Source organism: Dreissena polymorpha, chromosome 8 (genome assembly GCF_020536995.1).
Source record: "Dreissena polymorpha isolate Duluth1 chromosome 8, UMN_Dpol_1.0, whole genome shotgun sequence".
Taxonomy (NCBI): domain Eukaryota; kingdom Metazoa; phylum Mollusca; class Bivalvia; order Myida; family Dreissenidae; genus Dreissena; species Dreissena polymorpha.
The window spans coordinates 92,130,990-92,146,520 of NC_068362.1; the positions used below are offsets into that span (position 1 = coordinate 92,130,990).

General features: G+C 36.6%; 2 protein-coding genes across 5 annotated transcripts in view; one reads left to right on the plus strand and one right to left on the minus strand.

The window, feature by feature from the left end:
• Nucleotides 1-885, plus strand: part of LOC127841257 (ribonuclease P protein subunit p30-like) — a 32,655-nt gene extending 31,770 nt beyond the window's left edge. For both annotated transcript variants that reach the window (XM_052369936.1, XM_052369937.1), the window contains one exon: nucleotides 119-885. In XM_052369936.1, the coding sequence (XP_052225896.1) occupies nucleotides 119-339 (221 nt within the window). In that variant the 3' untranslated portion in view covers nucleotides 340-885. The remainder of the gene's footprint in view (nucleotides 1-118) is intronic.
• LOC127841246 (inactive rhomboid protein 2-like) overlaps nucleotides 1-15,531 on the minus strand; it is an 85,080-nt gene that overhangs the window by 1,885 nt on the left and 67,664 nt on the right. For 2 of the 3 annotated variants that reach the window (XM_052369910.1, XM_052369909.1), the window contains exons 11-14: nucleotides 15,264-15,445; nucleotides 14,521-14,640; nucleotides 11,300-11,422; nucleotides 6,986-7,948 (exon numbers count right to left, since the gene is read on the minus strand). In XM_052369910.1, coding sequence (XP_052225870.1) covers nucleotides 7,499-7,948; nucleotides 11,300-11,422; nucleotides 14,521-14,640; nucleotides 15,264-15,445 — 875 coding nt within the window. In that variant the 3' untranslated portion in view covers nucleotides 6,986-7,498. Of the gene's footprint in view, nucleotides 1-6,985; nucleotides 7,949-11,299; nucleotides 11,423-14,520; nucleotides 14,641-15,263; nucleotides 15,446-15,531 lie in introns of those variants that run through there. The other variant, XM_052369911.1, reaches the window with a different exon arrangement.

The following is a 15,531-nucleotide window of genomic DNA, read 5'->3' on the forward strand; positions in this document are numbered from 1 at the left end:
AACGTTTTCAGTAAAATATTGACTTCAAAATAATTATTGGTATACAAATTTACTTTCTTGTTCATTAAAAAGAATTGTATTTTGCTTGTGAATAATATATATAATATTTCAAATTTAGAATCTCGAAGACTCAACAAATCGGTTTCCAAGGTTGAGAAGCTGGAGGAAATCCCTGGCAACGAGACATGGTTGTTGGACAAACTGAGGGTTCATTCAAGTCTTGAGAGTGTGAATGGAGGATCCAGGGACATAGCTGGTATTCATGGCATCGATTCCAGTGACGAGGAAACAAGTGTGGATGGACCAGCAGCAAAGAAAATAAAACTTGTACAAACCTGAACTTCGTATTCAAAATGTTCAGACATAACACTATTTTCGCTTGAATATTATTTTAACTGTCGTGATTTTCTGTTAGCGCATTATTAACACATTACATTGTCCTTAAAGTTTGTTATGATCAGAGTTTTCAATTGAATGTTGACTTTTATTGATATGAAAAACTAGTCGTCTACATATGCTGTATATTCATCTTCTCATACATGTTCCTGGGTCACATATGCTAAATAAGTTGTTCACCAAAAAAAGTGTAATTTAGCTATTAATATTACAAAATCCTTTAAAAAATCTGTTAAATATAAGATGACAGAAAAAATACATTTTTCCATATTGCAAATATGTCTGTTTAATCTACTTTATCTGGTAACTTCACTTAAGTAAAACACAAGCAGTTTAGGGCCTTAGGCAAAAATTTTCTTTTGACCTCCAAGTATGACTGTGCCGTTTGAGGTAATGAGACAATGTTACAAACAACGCTAACTCTCACCATGATTGTCATTTGTGGTACCATATTTATAAATTGGATGATGAAAGACAATATTGCATTAATTTCAAGTTGTTTTATAGCTAAATTTGACCTTTGACCACCAAGGGGGGCCTTAACATTTGAGATAAGGAGAAATGTTAAATACACGAGATGCCGTCCCCTCGTGGTGGTCATTTGTGGTTATGCCACATTTGGGGACTGGCTGGGTCCGTTTGGATTGAGAAAAAAGGGCGTAGTTTAAAAAATAATAATGGGAAATTTTCTACTAACGAATCATTTATTGTAATTTTGATTGGGAAAGTTTAAGCCCCATTTTGGGAAAACTATATATTTTGGGTTTGGGGTTGGGTCCCTATAACGGCCCAAAATTTGAACTAAAAATAAATTGTAATTAATTTTAATACATCATGATAAATGACAAAGTAACAGTCTAGAAAAACTGATATATGGACAAATTAGACTTCTGAATTTTTGCCCTTACAGGTTACGAGTCAAGTGTTACACGTGACATGCATTTTGTCCTTTAAAAAAATCCATCAATATTTAGCAAACATATGGCTGAAACAGGAAATTTTAAGCATTGTAAAGGACTTAATTTACCTTGACCTTAGCGTGACCTTAAAATGTGAGGATGGGGGACAGGAGTTATGCTCTACACGTCGTCTTATGATGGTGACCACTTGTGCCCAGATATGTCAAAATTCCATCACTATATGGCGAGTTATGACTGAGACAGGAAGGTGTGAGCACCGGTCGGATGGACAGACGGGCAGATAGAATGTCAACTTTACGGTTTCGTGAAAGGAGCAATAGATAATAACATGTTAGTGTCATTGCGTACTTGAATCTATCCAACGAGTTGAAGAAAGGTTTACAGGACGAGGCTTTCTGATAAATATACAATATTTGTAAAAATAAAGAATAGTTATGGAACAAAATAATTGATATTCAAAATATTAGCATTTAATTGTTAAAAGTAAAAGCCAAAACTGATTAAATAAACTGCGCTGCACATTGTGTAGTAATATCAAAGTTACTGATGAGCTTTCATGGTTACGCCACGCGAAATAGTAAACCATTCGATGCTAAAGCAAAGTAACAAGACACAATATCACTTTATAGCTCGATTCAATTTCTTTTTCAAAGCATTTGAAATGTTACACACTCAGGTTGAATGAATGTTTTGTTGAAACTTAAATATTGTTTCACCTAAGCAACAGACCAGACACAAAGATGGCTTCCATTTTCAATTTACAAAATGTGTACGTCAAGCATGATATAGCATTTTTTTCCCGCCCATATTTCCATGTCAGTCATGAACAAGTCTTCTTGTACTTTTTACTTACTGGCATGTACTGACTAATGCTCTTCTTACTAAAGTGTTTATATAGATACAAATCGCTATGTTTATTTTTGTCTGAGGTTATTTGCTGCCATGAAGAGTTGAAAATCTGCAAGCGGCATAGAAGATGCATGTTTCCATCACCCTCTCCCTTTTACATTATTATGCCCCCCTTCGAAGAAGTGGGGGTATATTGTTTTGCACATGTCGGTCGGTCTGTCGGTCCATCGGTCCGTCCACCAGATGGTTTCCGGATGATAACTCAAGAACGCTTAGGCCTAGGATCATGAAACTTCATAGGTACATTGATCATGACTGTCAGATGAACCCTATTGATTTTCAGGTCACTAGGTCAAAGTGACTCGAAACAGTAAAATGGTTTCCGGATGATTACTCAAGAATGCTTACGCCTAGAATGATAAAACTTAATAGGAATATTGATCATGACTGGCAGATGACCCCTATTGATTTTCAGGTCACTAGGTCAAGGTCACAGTGACTCAAAATAGTAAAATGGTTTCCAGATGATAACTCAAGAATAATTAGGTCTAGGATCATGAAACGTCATAGGTACATTGATCATGTCTGGCAGATGACCCCTATTTATTTTTAGGTCACTAGGTCAAAGGTCAAGGTCACAGTGACAAAAAACATATTCACACAATGGCTGCCACTACAACTGACAGCCCATATTTAAACAGTTGATGTTAACAGGCAATTTTGTGGACAGACATTATTTGGTGAACTATTAATCAAACTAGAGCTTTGTCACAGATGTGACAAATAACCCCACATGCCGCATTGGCACAGAATATTTTGCATGTTGTCTTCACAAAAAACAGCAGACACCATGCTATCAATGTTTAAAACGCACTAAGTGACCCCGTGACCTAGCTTTTGACCAGGCATGATCCATATTCGAACTTGACCTAGACATCATCTAGATATAACATCTTACCATGTTTGGTGAAGATCGGATGAAAACAACTTGAATATAAGAGAGCGCACACTTAATACGGACCGACCGACAGACAGACCGACAAGCTCACTCCTATATACCCCCCTAAACTTTGTTTTATTACAAATTACCGTTTAAATTTTAAGTCATTTCCATCGAAAAGTTAGAGAGCAGTGCACCACCATTATAACTTTTAGCACCATTTTAGGCAACTGCTACTGTTCTCATCCATACGGCGTACATTTTTCAACAACACTTGATTTAAAGCATTGCGTTATTCGAGTACATTCTACATTATTGAAGGAAAATACAGTGCAATCTCACCGGTTTCATTCAAGTCATATATTCAAACACTTATATTCAAACTTGATAATAATTATGCACACATACGTCATATTTTAATACAACAGTGTTTCAAAATGCACAGACACTAGCATCCTTGAACTGAATGAGTGATGCAATCCAGTAACGCTGTCAGCCGGAAAGCACGTGCAGTTTGGCGATACTATTTGAAGTCCTAGAAACGCTGCATTTGATTAAAAACTTGCGGCTAGTATTCTTATACGTTATACATTGATTTGAAATGTATTTATTCAATGTATGTATACACTGTGTATTGAAATTTAAGAAAAAATGAATGAGAATGATGATACATTTTAACAAGTTATATCGTCTGCAAGTCTTAACTGCATTTAACCTTTAACTGAAAGGTGAAAAAGTAGTCCGCTATGTACATGAAGTAACCGTATAATTGAATGAAAATATTAATAATTTAAGTATTCTAATTGAAAATTACACCTGCATATTTTGCAAATTGAACTGTCTTTGCATGTACATGTATATTGAAAACTCTTCTCTAGTGATAGTGAACGATACAAATCTAGCATTTTATGATACCATAAATCTACACATTTAATTTATTTTACGCAAGTATTTTATATCCGTATATAATAACCAAACGCGATGGCTTGTTTTCATGATGATGTTTCGAATACTATAGTAACACACGATCTTTACACATTATAGCAGAGTTTACATTTGCAGGTACCCGTTAAATACGTTCATTGTGTAGCAGTAAATTTGTAAAATATTTTAAATGTATAGTTATTAAACACTTTATTGTTATGTTTAAACTGGCTAATATATATACTTAATAGTTCCTTGCTGTTAATCCATTTAAGACAAATGTCTATTTTTTAAATATGTTCAAATATTTTATTAAAGCAACTGTTAAGTTTTAGACTTAAATGCTTAGATATGACATGGAGATTAAAGTATCATAAATTGTGTTAAATGACCAGACACATGTGGTTTATGCAGAGACCCCATACAGAGTCATACAAGTATAGGTCCCTGGGTTTATTACACACTGTTTTCGTTGTAAATGTCTGGACAGTATTCGATCCTATCGAGATAATCGGTTTGTGATAAACAAAGGGGCAATTAAACACTGGGTTATAAATGCTGAAACAAAGAGTGTCAAAACTGGTGTGAACAATTAAATAAAAGCATTTACATTTATCAAGAGGATTTAGTTAATCTGCAACAAGGTAAGTTTTTACAGACAAATAGGTTCAAATCAGTTTCTATATGTTGATTACATAAATTCAATTAATTTGTTGTTTGTTTTCGTCCTTATTTGTGTTCGTTCATTGGATTCAATTTAATCTGAAAGAATTTCAAGTTCTGAGTATTTTTTATTCTTCAAAAGGGTCGCGAATATGATTGTAACCTTATAACGATGCGGTTCACCACATGCAAACAATAGCAGAATGGCCGCAGTTTTGACGGCCAAAATTTGAGCATGCGCAAACATGACATCATTATCGGAATCCCCAAAACCTCCTATGAAATACCAAATGATAAAACCAGTTGAGAAAACTCGTTCCGTTTAAAAAAAATGCCTAAGGGAATTTTACTTGTACATGTATTATACCACCTTCATGAATGGCAAAATCAATGGTATATATTTTAACGTAATTTGTCATGATTTCGGATATACATTTTCGGATACTTTTCCCCATTTATATCCGGACCGATTGATGTTGCGGGAAAATATGATCCCTGCGTATAAAGGAAGGTAGGCATTTAAAACAAGTTTATATCACACCTCGAGTTACCTTCTACAATGTCATTTAGCTGACGAATAAAATTAAAATGTGAATTACGCTACTGGCTGTTAAATCATTCTACGGACTACTTGTCACCACATAATGCTGTCATTACACAAACCAATTTAGTATATTGACATTATTATAAACATGGTACAATTTTGTAGAAAATCGAGGTATATGGGTTTAAATAACCAAATTAATACTGGTATTATGCTAGTTTATTTTTCCAATACTATGTATGAGCATCATGGTTTTCGCTATTACATGGTATGATAATAGTCACTTGACTGATACATAATCTTGGAAAAATAAACTAGCTTAATATCCCACATGTTTTCTGCACTAGAGTAGAGTGTGCAACTACTTTGTATCAGAAGGTTAGTTTTTAGGCAGATACAACTGATTTCAATGCAGACCCCCCCCCCCCCCCCCCCAATATGAAATAATTTTTCAAGAGCATTTCTTTTATTCTATTCAGACAGTGGTGGCCATGTTTTTCAACTAACCGGAACAATATTCAAACTCATCACAGATAGCATTAGGACAAATTTTCTTACCAAGTTTCATAAAGATCAGACAATACATGTGGCCTCTAGAGTGTGAACAGGTTTTACTATAGCCATGTAATGAAAATGCTCCGCCCCCTTGTGGCCATGTTTTTCAACCAACCGGAACAATTTTCGAACCTGTCCAAGATAAAATTTTGACAAATCTTCTGACCAAGTGTCATTAAGATGAAGTCAACAAGGGCTGTTTGTAAAACATGCATGCCCCCCATATGGGCTGTCCGTTGTAGTGGCAGCCATTGTGTGAATATGATTTTTGTCACTGTGACCTTGACCTTTGACCTAGTGACCTGAAAATCAATAGGGGTCATCTGCGGGTCACGATCAATGTACCTATGAAGTGTCATGATCCTAAGCAAAAGCGTTCTTGAGTTATCATCCGAAAATCATTTTACTATTTCGGGTCACCGTGACCTTGACCTTTGACCTTGTGACCTCAAAATCAATTGGGGTCATCTGCAAGTCTTGATCAATCTACCTATGAAGTTTCATGATCCTAGGCGTATGCGTTCTTGAGTTATCATCCGAAAACCATTTTACTATTTCGGGTCACCGTGACCTTGACCTTTGACCTAGTGACCTCAAAATCAATAGGGGTCATCTGCGAGTCATGATCAATCTACCCATGAAGTTTCATGATCCTAGGCGTATGCGTTTTTGAGTTATCATCCGGAAACCATTTTACTATTTCGGGTCACCGTGACCTTGACCTTTGACCTAGTGACCTCAAAATCAATAGGGGTCATCTGCAAGTCATGATCAATCTACCCATGAAGTTTCATGATCCTAGGCATATGCGTTCTTGAGTTATCATTCAAAAACCATTTTACTATTTCTGGTCACTGTGACCTTGACCTTTGACCTAGTGACCTCAAAATCAATAGGGGTCATCTGGGAGTCTTGATATATGTACCTATGAAGTTTCATAATCCTAGGCCCAAGCGTTCTTGAGTTATCGTCTGACAACCACCTGGTGGACGGACCGACAGACGGACTGACATGAGCAAAGCAATATACCCCCTCTTCTTCGAAGGGGGGCATAATAAATGTGGCCTCTAGAGTGTTAACCAGGAAAATATGGACGTCGCACGACGCAGAACCCACGATGGATAAAAGGCGATCACAAAAGCTCCCCATGAGCACATTGTGCTCAGGTGTGCTATCAAAAAGTTAGCAAATGAAAAAATACCTTATATTTAATTCTTAAACATGTTCAAAATTATATAATTTGTAATACATGTCATTTTATAACATAAACATGTAATTGCATGAGATAGAACACGGTTCTCTGTATATTATTATAACTGCAGGTATTAAAAACAAATGTAAATGGAAACTTTAATTGAAATAAATTAGTTTGCAATTTACCCAGCTATGTAACAAATGTAAATGCATAATGAATTATAGTATAAATAAGTGTCAGACACCTTAAATGCCGAAATTGTAATCATGGTATGTTGGTTCGATTGAGCCTTGTTCTGGGAAACTGGGTTTAATGCATGTGCGTAAAGTGTAGTCCCGGATTAGCCTACGCAGTCCTGGATTTTTGCCAAGAGACATTCTAATAACAAAAACACCTTTAAATTGCAAAGTTTCGCACCTGATTTGCATGTGTAAACTGCACAGGCTAATCTGGGAATACACTTAAAATGCACATGCATTAAGCGCAGTTTTCCATGAGTGAAGCAAAATATGTTACTGTTGCCATCTCTCAGGGTCACACATGGTTTCAGTGTATGGAATACAATTGATAAACTTGCACCCTGCACAGTTCTCAAAACTCTGAACTCTGACAAACATATATCCTAGCAGGAAAAACATTGCACATAGCAGAACAAATGAAACTATCACTAATACAACTCTTGCATGCGTTTGCCATTTCCTGAAGGTTATATACGGCAAAACAATAACACCACTAAGTGCACCAATAACAAATCCAGAGATCATACCAATCACATCGAGATACTGGAACGTTCCAAAAAACAAAAGGAACAAAATGGCTGCTGAAAGTTTTGCAAGTTCTCTCAGCGGTTTCTTAACAATAGACCAAAACTGCAGCAGTTCCACCAAAACTACAGCCAGCATGCCGCAGATTGCACCTACTCCGCCTACACTGCATACAAACGGGGTGAAGGTTGCTGACGCCTGAAATATATGTGGAATTATTCAGTGCCTTTAGTACTAATATATGTGGAAGTTTGGTACCATGGGAACTACCGGTTATTGCTTTTCCATTATTGAAGGAATGCCATATTTTTAGTCAAGATTTGTGTACATGTATAAATTATTTAATGTATTTCCTAAAAACATACATACTACAGACTAAACAATGACCAGGCACTTTAGGGAATGGTTTCGTTCGTTTCGTTTAGGCCAGAAACAATTACCATTATTTGAAGCATATACAGCAGACATTTTAGCTATCATGTCATTTAGCTCCATTTTGTTAAGCACCAGGGACACAAAAACCTGCAATTCAATTCTTACAAGCTTACCCTTGCTAATCTGACATCTCATCCATAACATCAAAGCAACTCAGTTCCCCTACTGGAAATCTTTTATAATAGCTACAACTATGAATCGAAACAAACGTAGAATGTACACATCAATTAGAGCTGTATCAACAGAATAAATAAGAAATGGTCTCATATAACTAGAACATAGAACAAAATGACTGCGGCGTAATTTAACAACATGTTGCGCAATTCATATCATCAATTCATATCAAAGTATTTGCCAATTTAGGTTTGCTTTATTTTTCATCAATTTTCTAACTAATTTATCTAAAGTTCGTTTTTTTAAATTAACAACAATTTTTTATACACAAGTCCATCCATTAAAACAAGAGGGCCATGATGGCCATGAATCGCTCACCTGACTACCCTTAACATTAACTTAAATTCTATCAAACTATGGCTAGCTATATCATGAGGTACAAATGGGCCAAATTTCAGGACCATAGTTAAAAAAACAAGATGGCCCTAGATCGCTCATCTTAGGAAAAATGGTATAATACATGAACAGGAGCTCCTACAAGCTCTTTATATTATGTACATTTTGATTCAAGATGGCTCATATGCAAATGAAACCTGATCACATCATACTAATTGTATGGTTATACTACTCGATTCGACATTCTAGAGCACAAACAGATATGACCTCTGGACTTTGTTTTGACCCCAGTTGTTTCGTGTGCAATTTAAACGAAAGACAGATAACACCAGGAGATGTGATAGCTAGTCGAGCTTGGTCAGTTAATGTTAAAAGACAACCAATGGTGTAATAATATCCACAGATGGATGGACATTTGCAAACAAGTATGCTTTTAAGTGTAAATGTGATTCAATTAAATGTCAGGATATTGGCTGGAATAGCCACATATATTTTTGTAGCAATCTTGATAGTAGTGGTCAATAAATACCATGTATTGGGTCAGTAAATAAAAGTATGCATCTGAAATTCAATCTTTTTATTAACTTCATATATATATAAATTAAAATCAATAGACGAAAAAACAATGCATGTCTAGAACAGATAAACATTTCTATCAGAGACTAATAAACAATATTGAAGATAGTTATCTATTTTTTTTATCATTGGGTCCCTGAAGCATATTTTTACCACAAGGTTATGAAAGTAAATTAAAAAAAGTTGTTATATAGACATGTTTTGATATGTTTGGTTTGTTTTTTAGGAAGTTTAAATGGAATTTGTTCTACATTAAAACGATTAAATGTTATGTGCAATAAATAAATGGGTCAAAGACAGAAATGGCCGGATGTCGTTTATCAAAATTAAGTCCATGGGCTGCCTGTGAAAAGGAGAGATGTGTACCCATATACATCCAAAATCAGATATGATCAAGATAACATTCTGACCATATTTCATTAAGATCAGATGAAAACTATGACCTCTATTGTCTACACAAGGTTTTTCTATGATTTGACCTAGTGACCTAGTTTCTGACCCCAGATGACCCAAATACAATCTGATGGAAACTGTGAACTCTATTCTCTGTTTTTCTTTTAATTTGACCTAATGAACTAGTTTTTGACCCTAGATGACCCAAATTCGATCCCAACCCAGATTTTAACAAGACAAACATTCTGACCATATTTCATTAAGATCTGATGAAAACTGTGACCTCTATTGTCTACACAAGGTATTTCTATGATTTGACCTAGTGACCTAGTTTCTGACCCCAGATGACCAAATACAATCCCAATTTCATAAAGATTGGATGAAAACTCTGACCACTTTTGTCTACACAAGGTTTTTCTATTATTTGACCTAGTTTTTAACCCCAGATGACCCAAATACAATAACAACCCAGATTTCTTCAAGATAAAAATTATGACCAAATTTCATATAGATTGGATGAAAACTGTGACCTCTACTGTCTACACAAACAAATAATGGATGGACGCACGCATGCACGCACGCCGGAAATCATACGATCACATAAGCTCACCGTGTCACTTCGTGACAGGTGAGCTAACAAGATGTTTTTGTGAAACACTATGCCCCCCCCCATATATTTGACCTTGAAGGATGACCTTGACCTTTCACCATTCAAAATGTGCAGCTCCATGAGATACACATGCATGCCAAATATGACGTTGCTATGTTCAATATTGCAAAAGTTATGGCAATGTTAAAGTTTGATGCAAACAAACAAACCAACAAACAGACAGGGAAAAAAATGTGGCCTCTAGAGTGTTAACAAGGCAGAATGTTGACAACGGACGACGGACAAAAAGTCATCCCAAACGCTCACCAGGAGCAAGTTGTGCTCAAGTGAGCTAAAAATATGTAGAAAAGGCAAACTTGGGAAAAAGCGTTAATAAGTGCATTTGCCATCACATATGGAATATTAAACAAGAACTGTCATTTAAGGCCGGACTATTCGAATAATTATCTGTCGGCTGTATTTCAGTTAGCAAGCGAATAGCGGTAACGTCCTGGTAAGGTAATTAAATAATACACTATTCGCCACATGCTATATTATGTAGTACGAATGAATTATCTGATGTAATTTGTTGTTCTTCATAATCAAAGACTTTGTAAAAGGTTTAGGAGTGAGACTACGTCACATGTCAGTTACAGTCTTGTAAGGTGTGTGATTAACTTGAAACACAGGCACGATTGCATGTGACCAATCAAAGATTCAGCTTGGTGTTTGCATTTTATTTTGAAACAAATTGAGTCAAGATAGGGACGACTTTGAAAATGTGAAATATAGGGTGACTACACAGTAAGTAATTGAGCGCTTATTTTGTTAGGGCGTGTGTTTTTAACATTTTTTTACAACTCTGAAATCAAAACCAAATACGATAGTGATCTATATTAATTTAAAACTAATTATTTGAGCTTTATTGCATCAAAAGCCAAAGGTTAATTGGGAAGTTTCCTGGTTAGAACTAGTACTTGGTATCTTTGGCGAAATATAAAGTCACTTTGTGGACGCAAAATCAACTTGAAGTACGAGATACCTACCAAGAGGGCTCCCGTTCCCGCCAAGATGTAGATAATGGCCACCCGCAACCAGCCTGCAGTACGCTCTATCTGACCAATCATGAACCACTGGGACACAGCCACCACCAACACATGTATGATGCCCTGGAATAGAGGAATATCACACCTTTGTAGGAATAATTTACGTGTATATATAAATTGGGAAGGAAAGTGCTGTGTATGGAATCATTCAGCAACATGCCACCACACACACAAGACAGATTAAATATTTACCCTGCAGCTAAATGATATTATAGAAGGCAACTCTAGGTGTAATATAAACGTTTGCTTTACATGCCCATAAAACTATACACTATACACTGCTACTTCATGTTCACAGCGGATTACTTTTATTTGTCTTTCACTCTCGGTTAAAGGGGTCAAATGCAGTTAAAACTTATGGACTATTTTACTCGTTGAAAAGTATCAACGTCCCGATTCTTTTGTTCTTAAAATTACAATATATACATGCATTGAACACATTTCAAATAAATGTATCATATATGAAATATTGTAGTTAGATATTAATTCGATATAGAGTTTCTAATAAATGTTTAACTGAATGCAAAACAAATCGCCAAACTGCACACTCTTGCGTGCTGATACATGTATATCAATACTGGATTGAATCATTCATTCAGTTGTTATGCCACATTTTGATTGTGAAGCATACCGCTAATAGGAAGCGTGCGGTGTGAGTGATACATTGTTGAGGAAACGAACACAGCAGTTGTCACAATTTATTTTAACAGCTACATTTCTTTTGCTGCTAAGTGACCTTGCATGTGCTTAAATACCAAATTTCCTCCAGGTATTTAGACCTTAATGAAGAGCTTTACATTTATTTAGCAATCAAGAACAATCAAGAATATCAATATATGAATATACAAGATGTGTTTGTCTGATCTGAACCTGCAAAATGATAAATAGAAATTAATTATTATAGAAATTAAAGCTTGTTTAACTTCCCTTAGATTTGTTTTTGTTTACCTTTGACATTGAAGGATGACCTTGACTTTTCACCACTCAAAATGTGCAGCTCCATGAGATACACATGCATTCCAAATATCAAGTTGCTATCTTCAATATTGCAAAAGTTATGGCTCATGTTAAAGTTTTCTGACGGACGGACACAGTTCAAATGCTATATGCCACCCTACCAGGGGCATAAAAAGTGACAATTAGATTTAGGATGGTTGGGAATATATTATGAAACATAAGCTGTCATTGTTTGCTTAAAGCTATTATGGCTTGAAATAAAGATGGTCCCCAAAGTACAAACAGTTACATCTAAAATAATACAAATTACCGGTATATTAGGGAACATCAATCACAAATAACAAAAGAGAACTCAAGCAGAGATGCTATCAGTTGCAAGAATCAAGTGAATCCTGAAAGTCAGAAAGGGGACAAAATGTCAGTAATAACCCAGCTTTTGGAAAGAGAAAGCATTATTGAAACAAGCAAATTCGTTGAATTGATATCCCCCGCCAATATGCTTCTGGACACAAAAGTGTTATATTTGACACTAAAAAAGCATTTTTTAAGATACAAAGGACTAAAAAAAGCATTTTTTAAGATACAAAAGGCCATAACTCCGTTATTAACAGATGGTGTATAATGCCATTTGGCGTGCATCATCTTCTTATATATATATATATATACTCATACCAAGTTTCAATGAAATCTGCCATAGCACTTCCAAGATATGGCTCCGGACACACAAAAAAAGCATGTCTTCAAGGTAAAAAGGGCCATAACTCCGTTATTAATGGATGGTGTACAATGCCATTTGGCATGCATCATTATGTTATCCATATATATACTCATACCAAGTTTCAATGAAATCCGCCAAAGCACTTCCAAGATATGGCTCTCGACGGACAGAAAGACGGACGGACAACGCCAAAACAATATCCCTTCGCCTATGGTGGGGGATAACAACAAAGAGAGCTGAAGGATTACTACTGATATTCTGTATGTGATAGGTTAGGAAAGAAGGAGAGTGGTATACCATTAGGATTTTTGGTCTCAAGGACTATAAACGTCTACTGCAATGATACTCAATTGTTCTCGTGATAATCTCGAAGTTGTAAAGCCAATTAGCAATAACTACTCAATTTGACTGTTGAAAAATTACACCATAATTTAAACGTGTAACCACCAAATCATGCTCAGCACAACACACAAAGAAAAGAAGAGACCACAAGCAGGATAGAGGTCCAAAGGACCACTGGCATCAGGTAAAGGTCCACATAACTAAGAAGGCTGAACGCTGTCATCAGGTAGAGGTCCACATCACTAAGAAGGCTGAACGCTGGCATCAGGTAGAGGTCCACATCACTAAGAAGGCTGAACGCTGGCATCAGGTAGAGGTCCACATCACTAAGAAGGCTGAACGCTGGCATCAGGTAGAGGTCCATGCATCTCTGTTATCCTCGGACTAGGTGTTCTTTCTGGTTTCAAATTGCGATGATTTGATGCATCTACATTATCCTCAGACTAAGTGTTCTCACTTGTTTCCAATTTTCAGATGATAAACCGTCATCACCAGGTCTTATGTGTGGTTAAACAACATCTTTTTCACTGAAACCAAAACCTGTTTTATAGCACAGGAGAGAAAGAGGCGATTAGGAGGCTGGTAGGTCATCTGAGTTCGAATCCAACTCCAAGTTGAGTTCAGCTGCTCAGGATAGAGGTGCAAAGCACCACTGGCGTCAGGTAGAGGTCAAAATTTTTTTGAACATGAACCTGATGCAGGCATAGTGGGATGGGCAGACTCCACCACATTCAATAAAAATGGAAAGTGTCGTCCCTGATAAGTCTGTGTGGACTGCACAGGCTAATCTGGAAAGACACTTTACACACATGCATTAAGCCCAGTTTTCCCAGAACGCAGTTCATATGACCTGTCACAGAATGCCTAACCACAGTCATGTATTTGATGCAGGGAAAGTGATAAGGATAGTCTCCACCACATTCGATAAATGGTTGGGCGTAAAGCTAATCAGGGACAACACTATCTGCCGAAAATGGATTTTTGCACAGAAGAAAAACGAAAATTACAACTAAAAAGGAAAGTGTTGTCCCTTATAAGCCTGTTCAGAGCCTGTTCAGACTACACAGGCTGATCTGGGACTACACTTTACGCACATACATGTACATTAAGCCCAGTTTTGTCAGAACGAGGCTCTACCAAGTACCTGATGCAGACAGAGTGAGAGGAGCAGTCTCCACCACTGGTTGGGTGCCTCTGGCAGCCAGGGCTGCTCCTTGGAGCCCTGCATACCCATGAACTGGCAGGTCTCTGACAGGCAGTTTACCTGAAATAGTGCTGAGTCTGCTTAACCCTTCCCTGCTCAGAAGCAAGGTGTAAATGTCTATATGCAACCAGCATAAAACCAGATCAGCCTGCAAATAACATGCAGCATGTTCAGGTTTGATGCTGTTTGCTGCTCATCAGTATCATAGGGTTTTGAAATTAAGCCTTTAAAACTTTTTTATTAAGAAAAGTCTTCGTATTAAATTTGATTGTTCAAAGGACTAGAAGCAAGTTAAAATGCATGTCGAAAAAGTAAGGGGTAAACCTGACATTGGTTGTTTTTTAGACACTGCACACTTATTATTATTCATGGCACATTAATTTTTTAACCAATGATGAAGATCCTAAAGAAAAACTGTACCAAATTGTGGGATAAGTGAGCGTAAAGTGCCATCCCAGATTAATCAGGGACGACACTTTTCACTAAGACTGGAATTTTGTTTAGAAGAGACCTCCTTCAAACAAACAAAAAATGCCATAAAAGCAAAAAGTGTCATCCCTGATTAGCCTGTGTGGACTGCACATGCTTATCTGAGGCGACACTTCACTCACATGCATTAAGCACATTAAAAAAAAAAAGAGACTCATTGTATGGCACTGAAACTACTATTGAACCCAGCCTACCTGCATACAGTGATCTGGTCCCTGTTGATGGAAGATACCACCCAAGAACAGGCAGTGTTTGTAAGAGAGGAGTTCACAACGGCCCTGTAGTCCCACACAGCATGGTCGCAGTACATGTCTCACACCTGCCTCAACTGCAGTCCTCTCACTACACATAACACCAGCATGCCACTGACCCACACCTGTAATATGTCAAACCTACAGTTCACTCGTCTAATATAAAACAAATCTATAATTCACACTTGTAGCACCACATTGAGCTGGTACA